At 37.1% G+C, this 20745-nt stretch overlaps 1 protein-coding gene across 18 annotated transcripts in view; it reads left to right on the top strand.

The window, feature by feature from the left end:
* Positions 1–20745, top strand: part of LRCH3 (leucine rich repeats and calponin homology domain containing 3) — a 69604-nt gene that overhangs the window by 9652 nt on the left and 39207 nt on the right. For all 18 annotated transcript variants that reach the window (XM_074877308.1, XM_074877302.1, XM_074877312.1 and 15 more), the window contains exons 2-3: positions 18868–19012; positions 20577–20703. In XM_074877308.1, coding sequence (XP_074733409.1) covers positions 18868–19012; positions 20577–20703 — 272 coding nt within the window. The remainder of the gene's footprint in view (positions 1–18867; positions 19013–20576; positions 20704–20745) is intronic.

The raw sequence follows: 20745 nt of genomic DNA, 5'->3' as shown, positions 1-20745 counted from the left end.
ACTATTTAAAATCTTCCTGAAGTATTACATCCTTCTTTCTCTTGGCTAATTGTTATGGTGAATGTTAACAAAGGGTGTTGAGTGTGAGATTTATTCTGTCTTCACGTAGAGTAAGGAGGAGGCTAGTTTTCATTCTTTTTACAATCTGCTACTGTTTACCAGAGGGTTTATTTATACTACCAGAAATATACTTTTAGGAGTATTAATTATTAAAAAAAAAATAATATGAAGATAAATCTATAGTTTCTCTCTGACTTGGCTTGTATAATTGGAAGAATTAACTTTTTCCCAGGGCTATATTTTAAGATATCAAGAATGTGAGGGGTTTCAAAAACACACCTGTATTGTAATTATTTTGAGAACTTTATTGATTGTGATATGCCATGTTTTTTACAGATTTAACTTTTAGTGGTTTTTCCATGTCACTACCTTCATCACAAGTTCAAGCGTGCAGATGGTTATGATCATGTTGAATAAATATGAAAAATGATAAGTATGAATAGAGTGTGGTACAAACTACTTGTATCCTAGATCTGAAACTTATATTTTGTTTTTGAGGATACTTTTGTGGCTACAAACACCTCTACGTACCATGTTTTCTGAAAATTTATTCTTTCAGATATTGAAAATACGATGACAGTACTATATATTACAGGTTGCAAAGCTTGATTGCTGTTCTTGCTTGTTTCAAAATGAGCATTTTTGTTCCTTAATGCAAGAATCTCTTCCAGTTCATAGAATTTCATCTAGACCAAAGTATTAAAATACTAATAAAATAAATCTTTGACAATGGCTTTCCATGACAGAAATTTCTATTCCTTATGAAATTAACATGCTTCGTGTTTTTCTTGAGTTTAACTTTTTCTGCACTATTAACATTCTGTTCAAATTAGGGAACAGGTAAGAGAGTTGTGTGTACTGGTGTTAGTTAAGGAGTTTACAACACTTTGAAGAGAGAAGGCACAGAGGAAGTGGTAGTTCCCCCCACCCCCATATTTCTAGTGCACATGATTTGTGTGTGAATTATGTAACTGAGTAATACAGATGTAATCTTTTAAACATCTGCCATCTCTGCTTTCGCAAATATAGGCTAAAATGAGAAGTGCATCTGTTAATCTGTTAAATTCTTTGTGTCAACATTACTGCAGTATAATTTCTATTCAGAGTCCCTGTAGTGCACTTCAGAAAGCGGTTAAGAAATAAGTCTGTGGAAGTTCCATTTCAATAACATGTTGTCAGTTTGAAACTAGACCGTTTAAATAGCTTTTCACATTTAAATAAAATTACAGTACTATTCAGTTCATATTCCTTTTTCTTAAAACACATCTTTCCTCTTTGGATATGTAAAACAAAAGGCAAAAATACATATTTTTATCAGTAATGCAATTGTTGGCACAGTGCTGCCAGATTTGCAGGATTTAAATGGAAAAAAAGTTCTTCAGTTTTAATAACCACTGTTGTTATTCTAATCAGATTTTCAGACAGAAATGTGATTTTTTTTTTAATTTATTTTTTAAAACCTGACTGTATCCTTCCCATATGATGCAGTTCTTTTCAACTCTTGACCATATTGAATATGTAATAAAGGAAATACAAGGGTTTTTTAGAAGCATGCATTGCAAGATGTATGAGCAGATTCTGAGATAACTTGAAGGAGGTGTTGTCCCCGCTGTTTTGGGGAAGGGGTTTCCTCTTCTAGTGAATGACTACGGCATGTGTCTCTGGGGCTTGCTCAGTATAGTAATGAGAAAAGTACCTGATACCTGACAATTGTTGGGGATGACAAAAGCAAAGAAACAAAAAGACCTGAGTAGAATCATGAGAATTTCTCTTTGCTCCTGCATGGCAGCAGTGTGATGCAGTGCAAGAGGCAGAGAGGATCTGTCTGTAGGCTTGCATGGCTACCACTTCACTCTTGGAGAAGCAGTTTACGCTTCTGTTTTTCTCAGCTGGGGATATTTCAGTTTGCTGAACTCTGGTGTCTATTTTTTAATCATATTAGAAAAAAATACGTTCATACCTAAAATAAATGATACTTCTTAGATTTGTCTATTCTATTTCCATTCTCTGGTTTTGACCATAAAGAAATCCTTCTACCACTGCACTTCCCATCTCTTGGCATCTTGCTTTCTCTAATTTGTGTGGTACATCCTGCTTCCTCGCTGTTTGCATGGTGATACCTGCTTATGTCAGAGGCGTTTATAGAAGAATGTGTTTGGTATATGGTTTTGCTTCTCAGACAAAGTCATGTAATTTTAAAGCTAGAAAACAGTTTATGGCCCGTGAAGAGAGGAGGAGAAAACATAAGCCATCCATCTTATTGGGGGCTTGAGTTTAATTTCATTTCAAGTTTTATATTGCACCTAGACTAAACTTGTTGAAAGAGATTTTTTTTATATGCCTCTATTTTATTTCCATGCCAGTTGATTTGAAACTATATTACTACGTTATGTGATCTCACAAAATGGCATGTTGTGCAGGGATGACAGTATTTAGGAGGAGCTGGGGATGTTAACAGTTACAAAGCTGGAGCCATCCTTTTTGATAAGCAAAAATAGTTTGTGGTGTTACGGAGATCTTGATTCATAAAACAGTGTCAGCCTACCTCTGACAGATAGCATCATCCGTGATGAGAAAGAAGATGAATGAACAAGAGCTTAACACATGTGTACATACATATAAAATTGTAAATGTAACTTTAATTTTGCTTCACACCTGTAGCATCAGTGTAACTTCACTGTAATAAGCTTTATTTCACTCCAGCTGTTCAAGAGCTTTCTCCATGTTACTTCCCATGTGACAACTTTTCCATGTAGCTCTTGTGACACAAGAGTCATTCCTGCTGTATTGTCGGTGTTAAATTTTTCAGGAGATGTCAAACTGGAGTGGCAAATTTTCATTTACCAAATTTTTAATCAGTTTATGGCATCTTGTCTTATGATCGCTGCCACTCTTGCTGTCTTACTCTGCATCAATGAAATGCAGTGCTCTGTGTTTCTTTTATGTAGTATTTCTTGTCACAGTTGTAACAGCTGTTTCTTCTTTGGCTGTAGTTGCAGTTTAATAGAGATGGGGAAATTCTTGTTTGTAAATAGTGTTAAATATAATCAGGTGAAATATAAACTAAAATGGTTGTATTTTCAAATATATTTTATGGTGAGACTTTTCACAAGTTTCTTATTCTTGCTTTATAGCAGCCTAAAGAGTTTTGTTAGAAGTATAGATATATTTCTGTGCTTCCACAGAAGTGGAATCTGTCCAATCAGGATAGATTTTCTTCATCATCTTGTACATACAGTAATGAGATCAATACTACTTTCAGGGCAAGAGAAATATTCAGTACCATCACTATTGTTAGTGTTTTATCATGATTTTTCTTTTTGTATCAACTTCAAATATCCTGCTTGACTCACATTTTCCTACCCTCACTGCTTTCTTTTTGCTGATCACTTCCATATTTATACTGAAGCTAAACCAATCTTTTAATGCTGTGCCGTTTTTATAATGTCTCTAAAAAACTGCTTATCAGGGCCAATTATTTTCAATGTATAACCCTTCCATTTTGCTGTGTGTAATTTGTTGGCTTATTCTTTGTTATTCAGTGAAAATCGAATTTGTAATTCCAGGACTCTTAAGCTATCCAGTACCCTTGCTGCATCAAAGCCCTTCTCTCCTGTCTCCCTGCTCCTCTGTGCAGACTTCTGAAAGCAGAAAGTTGTTAAAGTTGAATTATTTCCATTAAGTTCTTGATCAAAATTCAGGGAGTGATTGTTGCAGTGGGACTATTTTCTATGGGTTTTTTGCAGTGCTGGAACTACAAGTTTACCTGCTGTTTCACCTAAGTTGAAGACTGTTTTTCCTTTTTTCACCCAAGCCTGTTATCCTAGTGAGGTTTTGGGAAAGATAAGTGGATTGAATAAATATTAAACGTATGTTTTTAACAATGCTCATAATTTTTAATAGGAAAAAAATAATAGATGGATATAGAGGTTTGAACATGGACTTACAATGTGGCAATAGTTCTAGCTCCATTTTCAAAGCTTTTTTTTATGTCTTTTGCTTTAGAATGATTTTTTTTTTAAGTCAATTTCTTTAGTTGGGTAATGCCTTTTGTACCTGAAGAAACTTTATCTGGAGGGTTGGGGGGATGAGTTCAGTTACTGCACACTTCCCCTCGCTGCTAACTTTGTGAAGCACTCTTGTAAAATGAAACCCTGCTCTGCTGGAACGCAGTCAAGTATTTCATAAGCAGTGGGCAGAAGGCAGGGTGTCATGTTGCGGAGGAGCAGTAGTATGCTTTCATACATTTTGAGTGTCATGCTTGTGTCCATGTGTTAGCATGTATGAAGCAATTTCTCTGTAACTTTGAGGTTTTTCTGTTTCAATTTTTTACATATTTGTGAGTGAACACTTTTTTAGATAAGGTTTTTTATATAGAGAGCACTCTAAAAATACCAGCAGTTAAAATAGTCATTATGAAATGGAATAATGGAGATCTTTGGAAGTGGAATTCTCATCATTGTTGTGCAGTGTGGGCAGTCACCACGCAGTTTTTCTTCTGTGGCTCAGTGTTTGTCAAGAATTCTTCTAGCAAGGCAAAAAGCTTTCATTCTCCTTTTTCTTCTGCTCCATGCAGTTTATACTGAGCCGGTGTGGAGTTGTCACATGCACAAAACAGATGTTTCTCAGAAGGAGCTGGAGGGACAAAAACAAGCCAAAAACTTTCAAAGTGACTACAACAATTCGAGATTAATTTCCAGCACAGGCTCTTAAGAGCAATGTTTGCTGTTAAACCTTGACTTAAGCATTTTCCTGAACCAGGGGTGGGTTTGGTTTGGTTTTGAAAAAAAATCTATTTTTAGTTTAGTTGGATCAGTTTGGATTTTGTTTTGTATGTTTGCCAGGGATTCATAATGTTTATTTTTCTGTGAAAAGATGTATACAGCTCACCTCAAATATTAATTTGAGAATGTAACAATAATTTTGATAACCGTGCTACTAGTTTTTAGCAAGCTTAGCTTTTAAAAAAAAGAAGATGTATGATTTTGTGACCACTAGTTCTGTAGTCGTTGATCCCTGCTTATTGTCTGCATGGTGTGTTTTTGACTGAAGGTGACTTTTATGGTTTCCAGATTCAAAATTTATTTCATATTATGAACATACGTTTTGGCAATTGCTGTCATTTATCTCCTCATTTGGCTGTTCTCTGTGTTTGATACGGGATATTTTCCATATATATCCTATACTGTTGTTTTATTTCTTGACACTAAAATGGCTTGTACTGCACAGATGACTTGGTAAGACTCCAGCCCTTTTTCTAGAATTCTGGCAATAATTATCCTATTGAAAATTGCAATGCTGCTTGTGTAAAGCGTAACAGACTTTTTTTTGTTAGGGATGATGTCAGCATGAGAGATGGCCTCAAGGAGTCATTAAAAGAACATAGGACTTTTGACTGTTGGACTTTATTGACTTTTCTCCTCAATAAAATACCGTCTGCTGAAGACAGATCAGTGTCTGCCACGATATGAGACATATTTGGTGACCTTACTGTGTAGTCTGATGAAGCTGTATCTAAGTGCCGTAAATATGGAGGCACTCTGTTAAGAGCTTCAGAGAAATGCGGTAATAACAGGCATAAAATTTTATAGAAATGCTTGCCTTTCTCTGAAGGTAATTGGCCTTTTAATGTGAAATTACTCACTTTGCTTTTTAGGACCTTGGAATTTTCAGTTCTGGTTTGAGCTGGTTTGTTTCTAACTCTCCACTTAAGACATTCTGAAATGTGTTCACAGCTAAAATGTTTTTCTTTATGGTCTGTCCATCTATTGCTGACTTTAATATATCATTCTGCTTAAGCTGTCTGTGGGGAAAAAGGAGAGTAAGGTAATATATTTTGAACTGATTGGTGAAATATATAGGGGGGAATATGCAAAACTAACATGATACTAGGAGAATTGTAGCTGTTCTATTATTTGACATATTTTATGTGAAAATACTTGTAGATGGAAATTTTTATGTATAATATTAAGATGAATTGAAGTCATTGCTAGCTTTTAGTAAAATACATAGATGAATGGTGGAAATATGAAGTCTTTGTTGGTTGCATTTTACATTTCCAGCCCTCCCGACTGACCTGTGTTTTGTGACAGATCTTCTTCCCCAAGTTGCAGTTTAGGCACAGAGCCATGGGAATTGCTATATAAATGAGATATTTCACCGATAGAGATGAAGGCCAGAGCAGAGCATTAAGCAAAGTGGCAGTGACATACAGTTGTTCTCACTGATAGTCTCTTCAGACAGAACTCTCAATAGGTATGAACAGATTGTTGAGGATGATTTAACAATGTAGTAGGTGTATTTAGAGTGCCTAAGCTGGTTGTGGGAGCACCAGCTTGGTGTAAATTTGTTCAGAAGGCACTGTGCTGCCTCACAGGGCTTTGCTAACCTGGCTCAGTGCTGCCTAGGAGGTCTTGATACTCTTCTGTCAGCAGTGTCATTGCTTATCATTGTACACTGTCTGCATTATGTTTTATATTAACCTGTGTTGTGCTTTATCCATGTTATCTGACCCTTCCCCCTTCTTTCTGAATGGATTTTAAACTGTAGAGTGTGGTATTTAGCATAGTATCTTAGAGCCTAATCGTGAAACAGAGGAACTAATATTTTAATGTTTTTGGTTTCCTATCTTCTTTGTGAGAAGTTGTATGTGCGGTATAGTTTCTTGGCGAGAGTTTTTTCTATTTTGCATACCTTCTTTGAACGGTACCTTGTATACATCTGCATGCTACAGGTTTTCCATGTGAAAATGGAAAGGTGAGAGAAATGGAATTGAAGCAGATGGTAATGTAAGTGATGACCTTGAAGCCTTCTGAGTGCTTACTGCCCAGTTTCTGGACCATGAGCAAAATGTGTTTCTTTAAACTTGTGGAAGTAAGGAAATGAAAAGTTGCTGCATAGAACATGCAGCCTTCTCTCCTTAGATGTCTTCCCATTGCAATGCTAGCTCAGCCCTCTGTTCTGGAGGTGGCAACTTGTGTTGTGTCCTGTACTGAAGCATATTTTTGAATACAACTTACCATGATGTGCAGACAAGTTGTATAACAACAATAGCAAGCTTTTTAATTAAAAATAAGATTAAAAAAATGTATTATTAAGCATTCCAACTCAAGACTGCAAAAGATTGTCTTCAACTGAAGTTTAATGAAACTTGAGTATAGTTTCAGGAGACACTGTCATAGCAGGTTGAAGAACTTGCAGCCCTCTGCCACATTCATTCCTATTTCTGTGCAGCAGTTCATCTCTGCGCTGTAAACCAGATCACTAAGAATAAGTTGCTGTAAGTTATGAAGTGACAACCAGGTTAGTTCTGCCCCTGTGAAAGTGAGAAGTTATACTCAAGTCTTGAGTTGTCAGCTGTCTTGAAGTATTCATGGGAAAATGAAGAGATGTAAAAGAAAATGAGAAATTGTTTCCCCATTGGGGAAGAGAGCCCATAGAAGGGGAGGTATGGTTTTTCTGAATAATGTGGGACAAGACCAGCTTTGGCCTAGGGGAAGTAAAAATAGTGGAAATCACTGATGCGTTTGGTGGGAGTATGTCCATTCACTGGTATTCAGTCTCCATGATCCTGAGTGTGAGAACCTAGAAAAGCAGATGTCTTAAATAAAAATAAAAACAGATGAGGAAGAAATACAGGAGGAGAGGTAAATTTCATGTTGTGTGTGTTGGGATTGAGGGCCTGAATCAAAGCAGCAAATCTGAACTGTACAATGATTCTAAGTAATGGTGTTGCAGCAAAACATTTACAAAATGAGCTTGTTCTCCTTTGTTTCAGCCGAGATGGTTGCTTAATGCTAGAAGAAAACTTAAGTAATGAGGACGTTGATCTGATTCAGTTCCAAGTAATGTCTGCTTAGAAGATTCTGATTAAAGATTTCCTTTCAAAAGTTGTTTTCTTTCTTCCCCCCTTTTTCTAAACCTTTTTGTAAAGGCAAGGCTTCAACTTTTTTGTCAATGTGCAGATAACAGCTTCTTTAAGGAGACTGTGCTGCCGAAGGAAGTCACTGCCCTTATGTATCCGCTAGAGATACAGTTCATGTAGGTCCTCCCCAAGTTAGCTTCAGGGAAAATTTGCAAGAGTAGTTTAAACAACTTACAAAAATCATGTGAGCTAACTTGACTGTTTTTCTGCCTGATGTGAATTGGGAAATGTTCACACAAGAGTTGCAGAATCAGTAGCTTACAGCAAAGGGCTGCTAAGGAGTATCCAGTAGAGGTGATAATTTTACACCAGTATAGTTGGAGGTGTATCTCCAAGGCTTTCAGAAATAATTTTAAACTGTCTTGGTTAAAGTAGTATAAAAGGCTAGACATACAGGTTTCATGCTATGATTTGACTTTTTTCCTTTTTTTCTTCCCTTTTTTTAATTTAAAGTCACAAGGAGTAGGTTTGGGTCAAACCAAAATAGCCTCCTTTAAGCCAGGTTTATCAATGAAGGGGTGTGTGCTGCCTTACCAGCTTTGTAGGTGTAGTCCAAAGGCTGCTTTCCCTGGAGATAAATACTGTATGTATGTTTTGCACAAAAAACCAGAAGTACTTGCAGTGCAGCTGACCGATGAGGAACTGAACTTCCCCAATTTAACTGGACTTGGTGAGCTGGAGACTCTGGTTCATTTCCTCAGTGTTAAATCTCTTGCAACATTGCTTCTCCAACTTTCACTTTGGCTTTATGTTTTAGGGTTTGAAAGAGAAGCATGATGATGCTGTTGGCTGGATGCCCAAGTTTAGTGAGGAAAGGGATTGAAATTGCTGGAAGAGGGAAGATTGGGGGGGGGGGGGGGAGCTGTGGGCTGTGTGGTGGCGTCTACTAAAGTTGGAAGTAGAGCATATGTAAAAATTTCTTTAACCCCAAACCCCATAGGAAGGGGTGGGTTAGAATTAATCCTTATTTTCAAACACAGATAAACAGTTCCACTTCTGATGTAGCAGTACATAAGTTGCAGTTTGTATTCTATCTGAAGTTTGTCCTGGTGTTTACTGACCAGTCATAAGGCCTAGCTGGTAGGTCATCTGACTTCCTTCATCTGTCTCCCTTTTAAAGCCACTGAATTCGTCTTCCTGCTTATCTGAAAAGTGGTTGCAACTCATTCCTGAAGTGTTTGCTTTGCTCCACCATGTGCCATCCTTAAAATATCATGCTGTGTACACAGGTACATATCTGTAATGAGCAAAACTTGGGAATAAATCTCTGTATTTTCTACTCCTAAAAGAACTCTGTGTTTTATTAGAAGTGTGTGTTAAGGAACCAAAAAAAGTGCAGTTTCATGGTTATTATTAATCAGCTAGTCCAAATCCCAGCTACTGCCAAAAGTCATGGTTCCTTTCTTCTCTCACATGCAGCCACACATTCTTGTCCTCACCATTATATTGATGTTAGAGATTACCCATCTGCAGCATGAATCAGATCATGCCTCAAAAGGGCTGAAAACTATTTGTGGTGGTGCTTTTTTGCAGGATTTATTCTCAGTAAGGACACCCAACTGGCTGTATGGCTGCACCATCAGGAGTGCTGGTCCAAGGGAGGGGATGATAGCACATGACCAGTAAGAAATCATTCCTTTCACTGGCTTAGAATGACTGACTGTGAAGCCAGGGTCTACACTGAAAAATGAATAAATAATACTTGACATAATAGCTCGATCCATTTAGGTTACTGTTTTTCCTGCTCTAGATCCAAGTAGAGGAAAAGCAACGGGAGTCAACGGAGTATTAGGAGTGCTCAGTTCTTTGCAGGGACTGGAGCTTGTCACTCTTGCTTGTTCTCCAGTAACCACACAGAACAACTGTATAATGGTCTTCTACAGTTTCCACTGGTTTGTGTTTTTCATTTTTATTTTGAATAAACAAGCAATATTATTCCTTGCAAAAGGAAAATGAAATTATTTTGCAGAGGAAGTGGCATTGTATTCCAAGTTTTTATTTTGATTAGAATGTTTATCCTCTTCTTGCAGTACTCATGTGGTCTGCTCCTGTGAGAAAATCACGCTTTTGCTGGGAATGTGCTTTCTTGTCAGAGAACATACAGCAGCTGACATTAAGTGCAGGACTGTAAAATATGTGTGTGTGTTTAGTCAGTGTTTTTTATGGTGACACCTGTGAGGTTTTCATTCATGTGTAAAAGAAAAAGCTGAACTACATCAAATATGCATTAAAATCATGTGGAGAGAAAAAAGGGAGGGAGAATGGGAGTTGGTGCTTAGAATCTTCTGTTTTCCTCTTTGATCCCAGGTATGACTGGGGAGGGTTCTTATTTAGTATAATTAAAGTTCTTACAGATCTTTGTACATAGATTTTTTTTTTTTCTTTTTCCTAGTCTTAGCAGAGGATGGTGAATGTTGCAGAGACTAGGCTCAGTAACTAAGAGTTGTGCTTTGATTCATTTCTTGGTTATAATGGAGAAGAGTTGAAGGGGCAACTTCCTGCTAAAAACCCTAGTTCAAGTAATTTGGAAGCCAGATTCTGTAAAACTCCCCTGTGTGACTGTTCTTAAGATGCTCCTGAGTTATGAAACCAAAAAGCTAGCCAGGTTTCGTTTGGTAATCTAGGTGTTGAAGGAAAAGGTAAATGCTTTGGCCAGAGTTCTTGCTCACTAAAATTGCTTCAAGCAAGGGATTTGTGGGAGTTCTTCAGAGAAATGAGGGGTTTTCTTGGTTTTTAAAACCTTTGGCAAGGATCTTTTGTTATTTGTATTGAATGTTCCAAAATAAAAGTGTAGCCAGAGGAAATAGCATATGTGAAACTTTGATCCACACATCTGAAACTTTACAATGATTTGGCAATGATTTGAAACAGGTTTTATAAAGGACAGTGAGTGTTAAGCAGCTTTGGTTAAAAGCATGCTGCAAACCTTGTCTTTAGCCCACAAGGCAGGAAATCTAGAGAGCTCATTTCAGCGTGAAGTGTAATCTTTCAGTTTGTTTTGCGTGTCATGCAGTATATTCTCAGGTTGGTGAAGCAGGCTTTGGTGGTCAGTACCTCTGCATTCCAGATGTAGCACAGCCAAATTGACATTTGGAAGAAACCACTAACCTTTGCCCCGTTTTCTGTAACTGCAGAAATGCTAGCCTGTTCATGTTGCAAAAAAACAGCAGGTTGGAGATTCTTGGTTACAAAATGTTAGTCCATGGAAATGCTTAAAACACAGTTCAGTGCTGCTGGTACTGCTGCTAAGTAGGAATGTGATCCTACATATCAAGAATGGATCTGCTGAGAATTGAAATGTGATAAGTGTATCAAAGACGGATCGCATATCTGAATCTAATTTTCCTTCATGAAATACTGGAAACTGAAACTAGAAATTGGGGAAAGTATTTCATTACAGGGCTACAAAAATAATATAGATGAAAACAGTCTTCATTATGCCGGTTACTCGGACATTCTGGCTTGGGCAGCGGTGCTGTCACGTCGGCAGTGTGCATTACCTAGGTAAAACAAAGAAGGAACAGCCTTATTTTGGTTCAGTAAATGCCACCTTCTTTCACCTTAACTTAATAAGTTTATAAGAAGTGTATGTTAGATACATGGGAGAACAGTTGGGAAAAGTTCAGGTTTGACAGGACTGGCAGGTAGAAGGTGAGTCAGGAGGCGACATTTCTGAGGTTTGTTTTAAATTAGGGTATGACAAAAGTGGTAGTGTTATATCACAGCAGGCAGGAAGAGGTAAAATCACCCGTCCTGTGTCAGGAAATCCTCCAGGTGTGAAATGAAGCTCTAAGGATGCCAACATTTTCAGTGCTTAGAAAGGAAAACATTCCCAAGTATGTACAGAGACCAACAGCATCAGAATTATATCAGAGTTCTTCTTTTATGATGATTTCTGGTTTTCTTGTGTAAGAAGAGTCAGTAGAATAATACCGGTAGCTCTTCTGCGTAGGGCTATGCTTTTGTTTTATTCATTTTCTTTTAGTAGCTTTATGGGAATGTTTCCTAAAAAATCAGCAGGATCACAAGCATTGCTCTTCTCAGATTTTCATTTCAAGTTCTGAAATGTTTGGGAGGTGAAACAAATCAATTCATAAAACCGGGATGAATATGCGTGAATTTATTTGGCTAATTGAATGACAAACAAATAGTGAAGTTAAGGTTTATATAATAATGTGCTTCAAATGCATTTAGAAATGTGAGTAATCGTTCTCATAAAGTTGATTTCTAAATGTCATAATTGAGCAATCAGATGTCATCAAGTTCCTCAAAAGATCTGTTTAGTGACGTTATCTGAAAGATGCCTGTAACCTAAGCAATTAATTTCCAGGGAGCAGCCTGACTCTTCCGGAGCAGTAGTTGTAAATGAGTTGTTCAGGTGAGCTGCTTTCCATATCCGCGAGATTACATCAGCTACTTCAAGGATATTCTTCAGTGTGATTGTGGTTTTATTGTTATCAGTGTGAAACTGTGGAGTTTGCTTCTGGTCTTTAAGTTGTGTATGTGGGGGTAAAAAAAAGTCTGTTTACACAGTTCCAGATTTTGAACATATTTCTTCTTGAACAGCTGTACTTTGTCCTCTTACAGCAGTTCATTCTGCCTTTTGCCTCTTCACTGTACTGGCTGTCAGCCTCCTGGTTATTGATTTGTTTATCTAGTTATTTATATGAAAATATATTTTTGTCTGTAAGCTGCAGTTAATATATCTTAGATTTGTCTGTTATAAAAGGAAAACCGTGAATGTGCTTTTAAGTCACAACACGTGCTTCATAGTTTTAGGGAAAACAGAACATTTTCTTGCCCTTCAAATGAAGCCATCCTAGTTGAGGGCAGTATATAGCAGCCAGTGTCACCATCAGGATTCAGATCAATTCACAGATACCACTATTGTTGCATCACTGCAGCACATTCATGGCTGATGTCACACAGCTGCAACTGGGCTATTATAGAAGACATGATACATCATGGGTGGGAGCCCACAGTTTACAGCTGCTGACATAATGTCACAATCTCTCTTCCATTAGTGTTTTGCCAGCGGTGTTATGGTGGTTGCTGACATTTGGTTTTGAATAGACGGCCAAAAAATCTAGGCTTTGCTGGTTTAATTTTTTTTTTTAAATATGTATTTAAAAGTGTGTGGGGAACACATGCAGATCTCTGGTGCCAAAAGGCAGATTTTTATCAACAAAATTTTGTAGCACAGCCCAAGGCCTATAGCTGGCCTTCATTGTCATAATTAATTGGAATGAGAGCAGAAGCCATATTCCCATTGCAACAGGATTACTGGACTGATCACATTAGTATCTTGTGATGAATTGGAATTCACCACCACCCAGCTAGTTTGAGTGCCATCAACAGTTGAGCTGGAGCTCCCTCTCCTTCTAGCATATGTAGTGGGTTAAAGTACCCGATACTTTAAACAGTGCATCTTTATGCATCAGTGATTTTCCTTTGGAGACAAAATCAGTGTTACAGCTTAAATTAAAGATGTGTGAACACAACCTTGCTAATGTTTGATGTTAGAGGAACATTCTTCTTTGGGCAGGAAGAGTTTACATTTAATGCCAAATGATGCAATTCTAAACATAAGTGTATTCTCTTGTCACATTTAACACTGATTTGCTGGCTTTCTGAACAGAATCCCAATTAAGATGGAAAAGGTCAGTGATCTGACTCTACTCTGAGATTTCATTTTGTATTTGTACTGTTGGCTTTTTTATCTTTCACAAAGAGCTTAGTTCCAAAGAACGCTTCCCCTTTGCCAGAATTCCGCATGATCTTGCCTTCAAGGAAATGTGTCCATTTTTAGCAGGCTAGGAGAGACCTTTTTTAAAGCAGATTTCTGGTAACAGTAATTTTAACCCATGAAATGTGAACACAAGTCAATCTTGGTTTGAATTATAATGGCTATATTTCACTTGTGCTTATTCATAATGAAATTCAGCGTTTGTGCTTTTGGGGGAATTAGTCATTTGCTCTATGCAGTTTATGGTATGTCAAGAAGCAAGGGTGTGCACATACAGATTAAACCAAATTATCTGCATCACACAGATTACTCCTTGCTTGATGCTTGAATATCAATTGCTTCTCAACTCATGCTGTAATATTTGTTTTAAAAATATTAAAATTTAAATAATATCTCACTACAACATTCTGTCATTTTTTCTGAGAAATGGAGAGAAATCTTTGCACAAATTTTAGTTTGCACAATAATTTGTACTGCAACATCTTTTTATTTTTGGGTTGTTGAACAGTTATGCATATGGTAGCAGAAGAATATCACTAAAACAAGTCTTAATTGACAAGATATTTCAATAAAATACCTTAGTTTTCGTTTCTTTACTTCACTCCCACTTTCTCTATTGGAAAAGCACCAGCTACTGCTGTACTGAAGGGTAGCATATATATAAATATAGAACCAATCACTGAAGTGCTATTTTCTTTACTTCTCTCCTGGTTTTGTTATAGCTGTTCCTTTCATTCAGATTTTTTTTAGGAAGGAGGTAGAGAAAAAGATGGAGTTGTTGAATTGTTTCATACAGTGACTGCTGTACTCCCTGCCCCATTTCTGGTCCCATTTAAGGTCATGGGGGAGGGTTCCAGAGAAATTGGCCAAAATCAAAAATGTCACAGAGTCTTAGGGATGCTGTGTTCTGGACTTTGGGAAATTTAAATACTTGTTGGAGGTTTGCAGGGGGGCAAGGCAGGGATTGCAAATAACCAAAAGCAGTTCTTCATTTGCAGATTCAGAATTTGCACTGTATTTTATCATATATTGCTTCTGTCTAATTCTTGAGGATTCTTGTTTTACAGTATAGCTTAGTCTTTTTTTTTCTAGCACTTGCCTTTTCTTTTTATGGTCCTGCCAGACCCTCTCTCTTAGCTCCCCATTTGAGCACATGAGATCATGGATGCTGTGTATAAGATAGTATTCTCATGGCCATCATATGAGTAAAAATGCTGCAAACTTATTAACCAAACTTGTAATCGGTTAGACTCATTTTGAATTATTTAAGAGACTATACTGCAGCAGCAAAAATTCAGCTCCAACTTAATCTACTTTCCACTGAGTTTCTACTGCTAAACAGAAATGCCAAGTTTTCAAAATCACTGTAGATTGAGGGAAGTCTGGAAAAAGTTAATCGCTGCTGCTAACTGGCTTTGGTGTCTCTTTTCTACCATGCTATGGGCTCGTTTGTTTTTTTAAAAAGTGTATTTTCTTCATACCTAATATTATTTTGCAGGAAGTTATTTCTTCAGAAATACTAAATCATAGCTCAATATGTGAAGTTCTTGACTAGTTCATGCCTTATGGTCTTCACAATCTGTAAACACTAGGTTTTAAATGTTCTTTGGTAAGATAAAGTGAAACAAAAAGCACTTGAGAATTCTTATGTTTGTGGTTAAACCCCTTCCAAAACAGAGTTGAAAGAAGCTTTTTCTTTGCAAGTCTTCTGCCAGAAAATATGGCTCATTACTTGGGAAGCCTATTTCTTTGTTAAAATGGGTAATATTAAAACAGACTTCGCCAGCGCAGCTGTGCAAATGAGGGATAAAGCTGCGTGCTGAAGGATGTTAGTGCATCGTGACATAAGTGGTGGGATTCAGTTCCATCCTCCAGGGTCCCTTAAGAAAAACACACCTTATATGTGAACCAATGTTGTAATAATTCTTTAAAATAAATAGGTGCTTAAACATCTAGTCACTGTGGAAGTTAAGTATTTTTTTTTCTGAATTACTCTTGCTTGTTTCTCATAATCTCTGAAATAATTTGCATTCTTCTCCCTTTCTTCTATGGTAACATACAACTGTACTGTGAAACCTTATGGCAAGTTGTGTGTGTCACACAATTTCAGTGATTACAAATACTATGGCTGCACTTTCCATAAGTTTTTCAAGATACATCATTTTTATTTGTGTTGGGACAGTACATTTGTTTGGAAATTGCTTGTCTCCTGTTACGTTTTACAACAATGTTGGCCCAGGAAAGATCCCACTGGGAATGTTGCAATTTTGGACACCACATTGTTGCATAGTTTTAGCACTGTTACTCTGCTTTAAATCTACTGCAGCTATACATCTTGGAGGAGGGGAGGGTTGGAGTTTGCTGTTGTTTTCACTAAAACATTAATGAAAATTAAATTATGGAAGCAAATCAGAAGAAATCCTAGGACAGACTAGTGTATTATGGGAGATGGCTTCTGCAAAGTAAGTGTCCATTGCATAAATTCCCTTGAAAGGGTATGCTGTGTCCCTGCAGGATGTACACAGTTACTTTACTGACTCCTTTACTATCTACAGATTCTTAAGCAGGTTCTGATCAGTTCGATTCATTTGCTGTTTCCACTTAGGCTGGACTTTGGCAAGTGCTTTAAATCAGCAAAAGTAATCCCTGCCACCAGAACAAGGGACTCTTCTGCCTGCACCATCGTTTTTCTGTGGTGCTGGCATAGGATGTGTGGGGCTCTGTGGTGAGGTGATCAGAAAAATCATTGTATTTAATTCCAATCACAGTTTCCCACAAACTCTGACAGTACAGAGGGCCTAGGATGAACAACAGAGGTAAGAAAACTGTGGGTTTGGCAGTAGCAGAAAGCAGGATCCATCACAGTGGTCTGTCTTTGCATTTGATGCATTTATCTGATGTTTTATCTGAATTAGCATATGGTACGACTAGGATGTTTATGGAAGCTATCTTTAGCAATCTGTGAGTGCAGGTTTTTCTTCACTCTTAGAAGAAAAAAAAGGGTAAAAAAGATTATCTCTCAAAAAAATAGAAAAAGGGGGGCAAAGACCACAAACTGTTTTCTGTCATAGGGCAATTAAACAATTCTAAATATGCAATGCAAACTTAATGCTGACAACTTCTATTATTTTTTAGTTTTAGCTCCCACTATTAGACCTGGTTGGAAGCATTAAGTGTTGGTTTTTCAAAATCAAGTTCAGACAAGTTTAAGCTGAGGTCATGTTTGAGCCTGACACAAGCTGGAAAGAAGCACTTAGTGTGATTCTTTTTTTATTTTTTTAAATACTCGAACAGACAAGAGATTTAGTTACGTTCCCTGTTACCTTTTAGTATCGGTAGACTAGAAGTTTCCATGATTTCCATGTTTTCTTATCTGTGTACACCGTGCAACATCTGCTGAACTTTATATCCATCATAGCCTCTGCTGTAGTTAGCCTCAGTTGTACCTGTAGATTGGATAATGCAGTTCCTTCCCTCTTGTACATGAAAGTACGTGTAGACGTTTCTCTCTACAAAAATTTTTGTAGTGATTGTTTCTACTGAGATTTTTAATTACTGTTTATCAGTAGTAGCTCATGGCTTGCTCTAAGCATTGAGGTAGACCTAGAGTCAGTTCCAGCTGCACTTGGAGTGACCTCTTTTCCTTGGGCAACCTAGAGCAGCACACATTGGAGCAGAGGTAGGCAGGATATCTCTGAAGAGAGCTTCTTTACTCTGGAAAAGCTCCTTAAAAAAAAAACAAAAACAAAAACAAAAAAAAAACCAGAAAAAAAGTCAGACAACACAAGGCCTATCAGTATTTGGCAGTCTTTAAAAAGTAATCTGTATTGGATTGTTCCTTCACGGAATAAAGATACAGAAATTACTCTGTCAGTTTATTGTATATGTTTTAGAATGGGAGCTTTTATCCTCTTACACTGATGAGGAGAAACTGAAATTCAAAACAAATGAAAAATAGCAATTAAATTGGAATTATGTTTTTTTAATTATTCGTGGCACTGATTCAGGTTAGATGGGTTTATACAATGAATGTCTGCCCTCCCTTAAAAGTGTAAAGGTGAAGTATTGGTTTATTAAACAGGCAGTATCTCTACAAGAACTCCCTGCTGACACAGGGCACTCTTGATGTGAGCATAACTCCTCTCATGAGTGTGTTAGAGAGCAGGAGATGTTAGTGTGTGTTTGTGAGAACTGTCCTTTGGAATTTATAAGCAAGAGCTTTCCTTGACCTTTAAAGAAAAAAGAACTTTTTGCAACTGCATTATTTATCACAGTGCAGCTTTTTCTCTTGAAGGAGAGTCATACTGATGGGAATTTTATACATATAGACTGGTAATTGGAACTGGCGAAGAAAAAATATTGATTCTTCAAATGCAAACATTTGGTAGGAGTTTTGGTTAAACTTTTGCCTCTTGCCAAGCAAAAAATGTATGATTACAAAGAAACACTAAACCTTACTGCTGGCAGCAAGCAGAGCATTTCTCTGCAGCTGGGAAGACCCTTTATTGAAAATCCTTCCATTGCTGGGTTGAGATTACAGGCTTGAACTGGTATGTCTCTGAAGGAGGGAATGCTTTGGCTAGAGTATAGAAGGCCTGTCTAAGGTGTGTGCATCATGTTTCCCTTGTTAGAACTGTTACCTATAAATATGTGTGTATCTATTGAAGGTATATATTTTAGACCAGAAATTTGAAGCTGACGTTTCCATGTGGCAGAGAATACCTCTAGCAGTGAGCTGTGAGAAAAGTACTTTGTGAGTCTTTTCCTTACAGCACTGCCCACCCGATACCAACTCCATAATCTAAAGATGGCCCTGGAACAGAGATTTGAAGCTTTCAGCATCTTAAGCTAGCTTCCTCTAAGCATAAGGCAGTTCGGGATATGAAAGTGTGACTATGAAAGAAGTGTTGCATCTGGCTCTCTTTTTCTCATTGTGGCTGTAAGATTTTAAAAGATGTTGATTTACTTCATGTGTGAAGTGAGTCACTTCATAATCTTGAAAGTTTTGCAGGCAGGACAGTGAAACTGATTCCTGTCCAACTGTTCCCGCTGTGTGACGGCAAATATACAGACAATACTTGTCCTCATGAAGTTTTAAGATAGCTTTACTGAATATTTCTTTTTTCCCTCCCTTCAGATTTGTCACGGAACAGACTGTCAGAACTTCCAGCAGAAGCATGTCACTTTGTCTCCCTCGAGAGTCTTAATTTGTACCAGAACTGCATTCGATATATCCCAGAGGCTGTTTTGAACTTACAGTCTTTAACTTTTCTAAATATCAGGTAATGATTGTCTTAAAAATTTTAATTTAGCATCAGTAGTCTAGGTTTATAAATGTTGATGCGTCCATAAGTAATGCTAAAATGGTGTGTAATCATCATGTTGTTCTATTGTATGTCACTGAATCAAAGCAACCTGAACCAATCTTACCCACTTAGGTGGGTCAGGGAACATGAGAATTAAGCAGCAGCTTGTAGAAGTAGAGTATGAAGAAGAGAGCCAATTCCAACTGAAAGGACTCGCAAAATAAATTCCAGTAGTTTTCATGTGAAATACAGGCATGCAGACTGAAGAGATGATAGAGCTTTTGGATAGTCTACAATTGAGCTTTCAGCAGCTGAATAAGGTTTATGCAGTTTCCCTTTATCTTCACTGTACAGGTGGCTTTTAAAGATCTTTCAAGTGTTCATACTTCTCTGCCAGCATTAAAAGCTAATTGCTGCAACTTAGCCTGTTGATGAAATTAAACTGTACAGCATCCTCCATTGGTAGAAGGTCTTTTAAGAGGTGTGGAAAGTCCCTTGTTACAAATTGGCAGTGATATCAATCCAGAAGAACTTCAGGCTGTTTCCTTCTGGTGTTATACTTTTGCCAATGTAGTATGCTTATGTTTCTTTATTTTCTATTTTTTACAAATGGTGAGAATTGTAGGAATAGGATATGAATCAGGTACGGGTTTCCTATTGCTATGATCTCTAATAGTTGCAGTGCAGTTATTATCCTTTTTAAAGCTGCTGTTGGTTCACCTACTGCTCAGAACTTTTTTTTTTGCTTTAATAGCAGAGAAATCTGGGTTTCAAGCATGAAAAATACAGCAGCATATTTTGCTAAATGTCAACATCTGATCAAAGCCTGATTTAAGATCCTAATAACTTCCTAATCCTCCAGTCACTGCTCCTTGCTATGTTTTGTTTTTTAAAGGGAATCTTTCTCTTCTACAATCCATTCTCATCCTGCTGGATTCTCAGCTGAGGTTACAGTCCAGTCATATGACCTCAAATTTGCTTTAACTGTAGTTTATTATAAAATGTCCAAGACTGGATTTTGGAATAGTGAAATCCAGCATATGAAGATCCTTGATCCACATGACTTACTCAATTAGAAATATACTTTAAATATTCAGTAAGTAAAGACTTTCTCTGTAGCGTTTTGTAGGTGCTGATCTGCAATACTGTCTATCAGAAATACTTTTGCACTCTGTTAAAACATACACATTTGTGACAGAGAGGGGCCAGTTATCAGAAGCACCTGAAAGGAAACAAAAATATATTCCCCAGCACTGAGTTTCAAAGTATCTGATCAGGCTTGGTATTTGATATTCAGAGTTTGTTCACACATAACTAGATAAAGCCAGTAATGAAGAACAACTTCATGGAACCACTTTTATAGTAATTAGAAAAAAAATCAGTTGATCATCTAAATAGATGTTAAAAGGATTCATATATCTCTATATAAATATATATTCATATATATGAGTGTGCTTTTTGTATGTCTTTCATTGCATTAAAATGTGAGGTGTTTTCTCATTAGAGTTCTGATGATTTTGTTTTCTTTCTGTCCAAAAAGTCGAAACCAGCTTTCAACGTTGCCGGTACACCTCTGTAGTCTACCACTAAAAGTTTTGATAGCAAGTAATAATAAGCTGGTTTCAATACCTGAAGAAATTGGACAGCTCAGACAGCTGACAGAGCTTGTAAGTATACAGTTATTTTTTAACTATTACTATTCAGTCTTT

The sequence above is a fragment of the Strix uralensis genome, chromosome 9 (genome assembly GCF_047716275.1).
Source record: "Strix uralensis isolate ZFMK-TIS-50842 chromosome 9, bStrUra1, whole genome shotgun sequence".
Classification (NCBI taxonomy): Eukaryota; Metazoa; Chordata; class Aves; order Strigiformes; family Strigidae; genus Strix; species Strix uralensis.
Note: the sequence above shows the minus strand (reverse complement) of the source record. Positions and strands in the feature narration are given on the sequence as shown.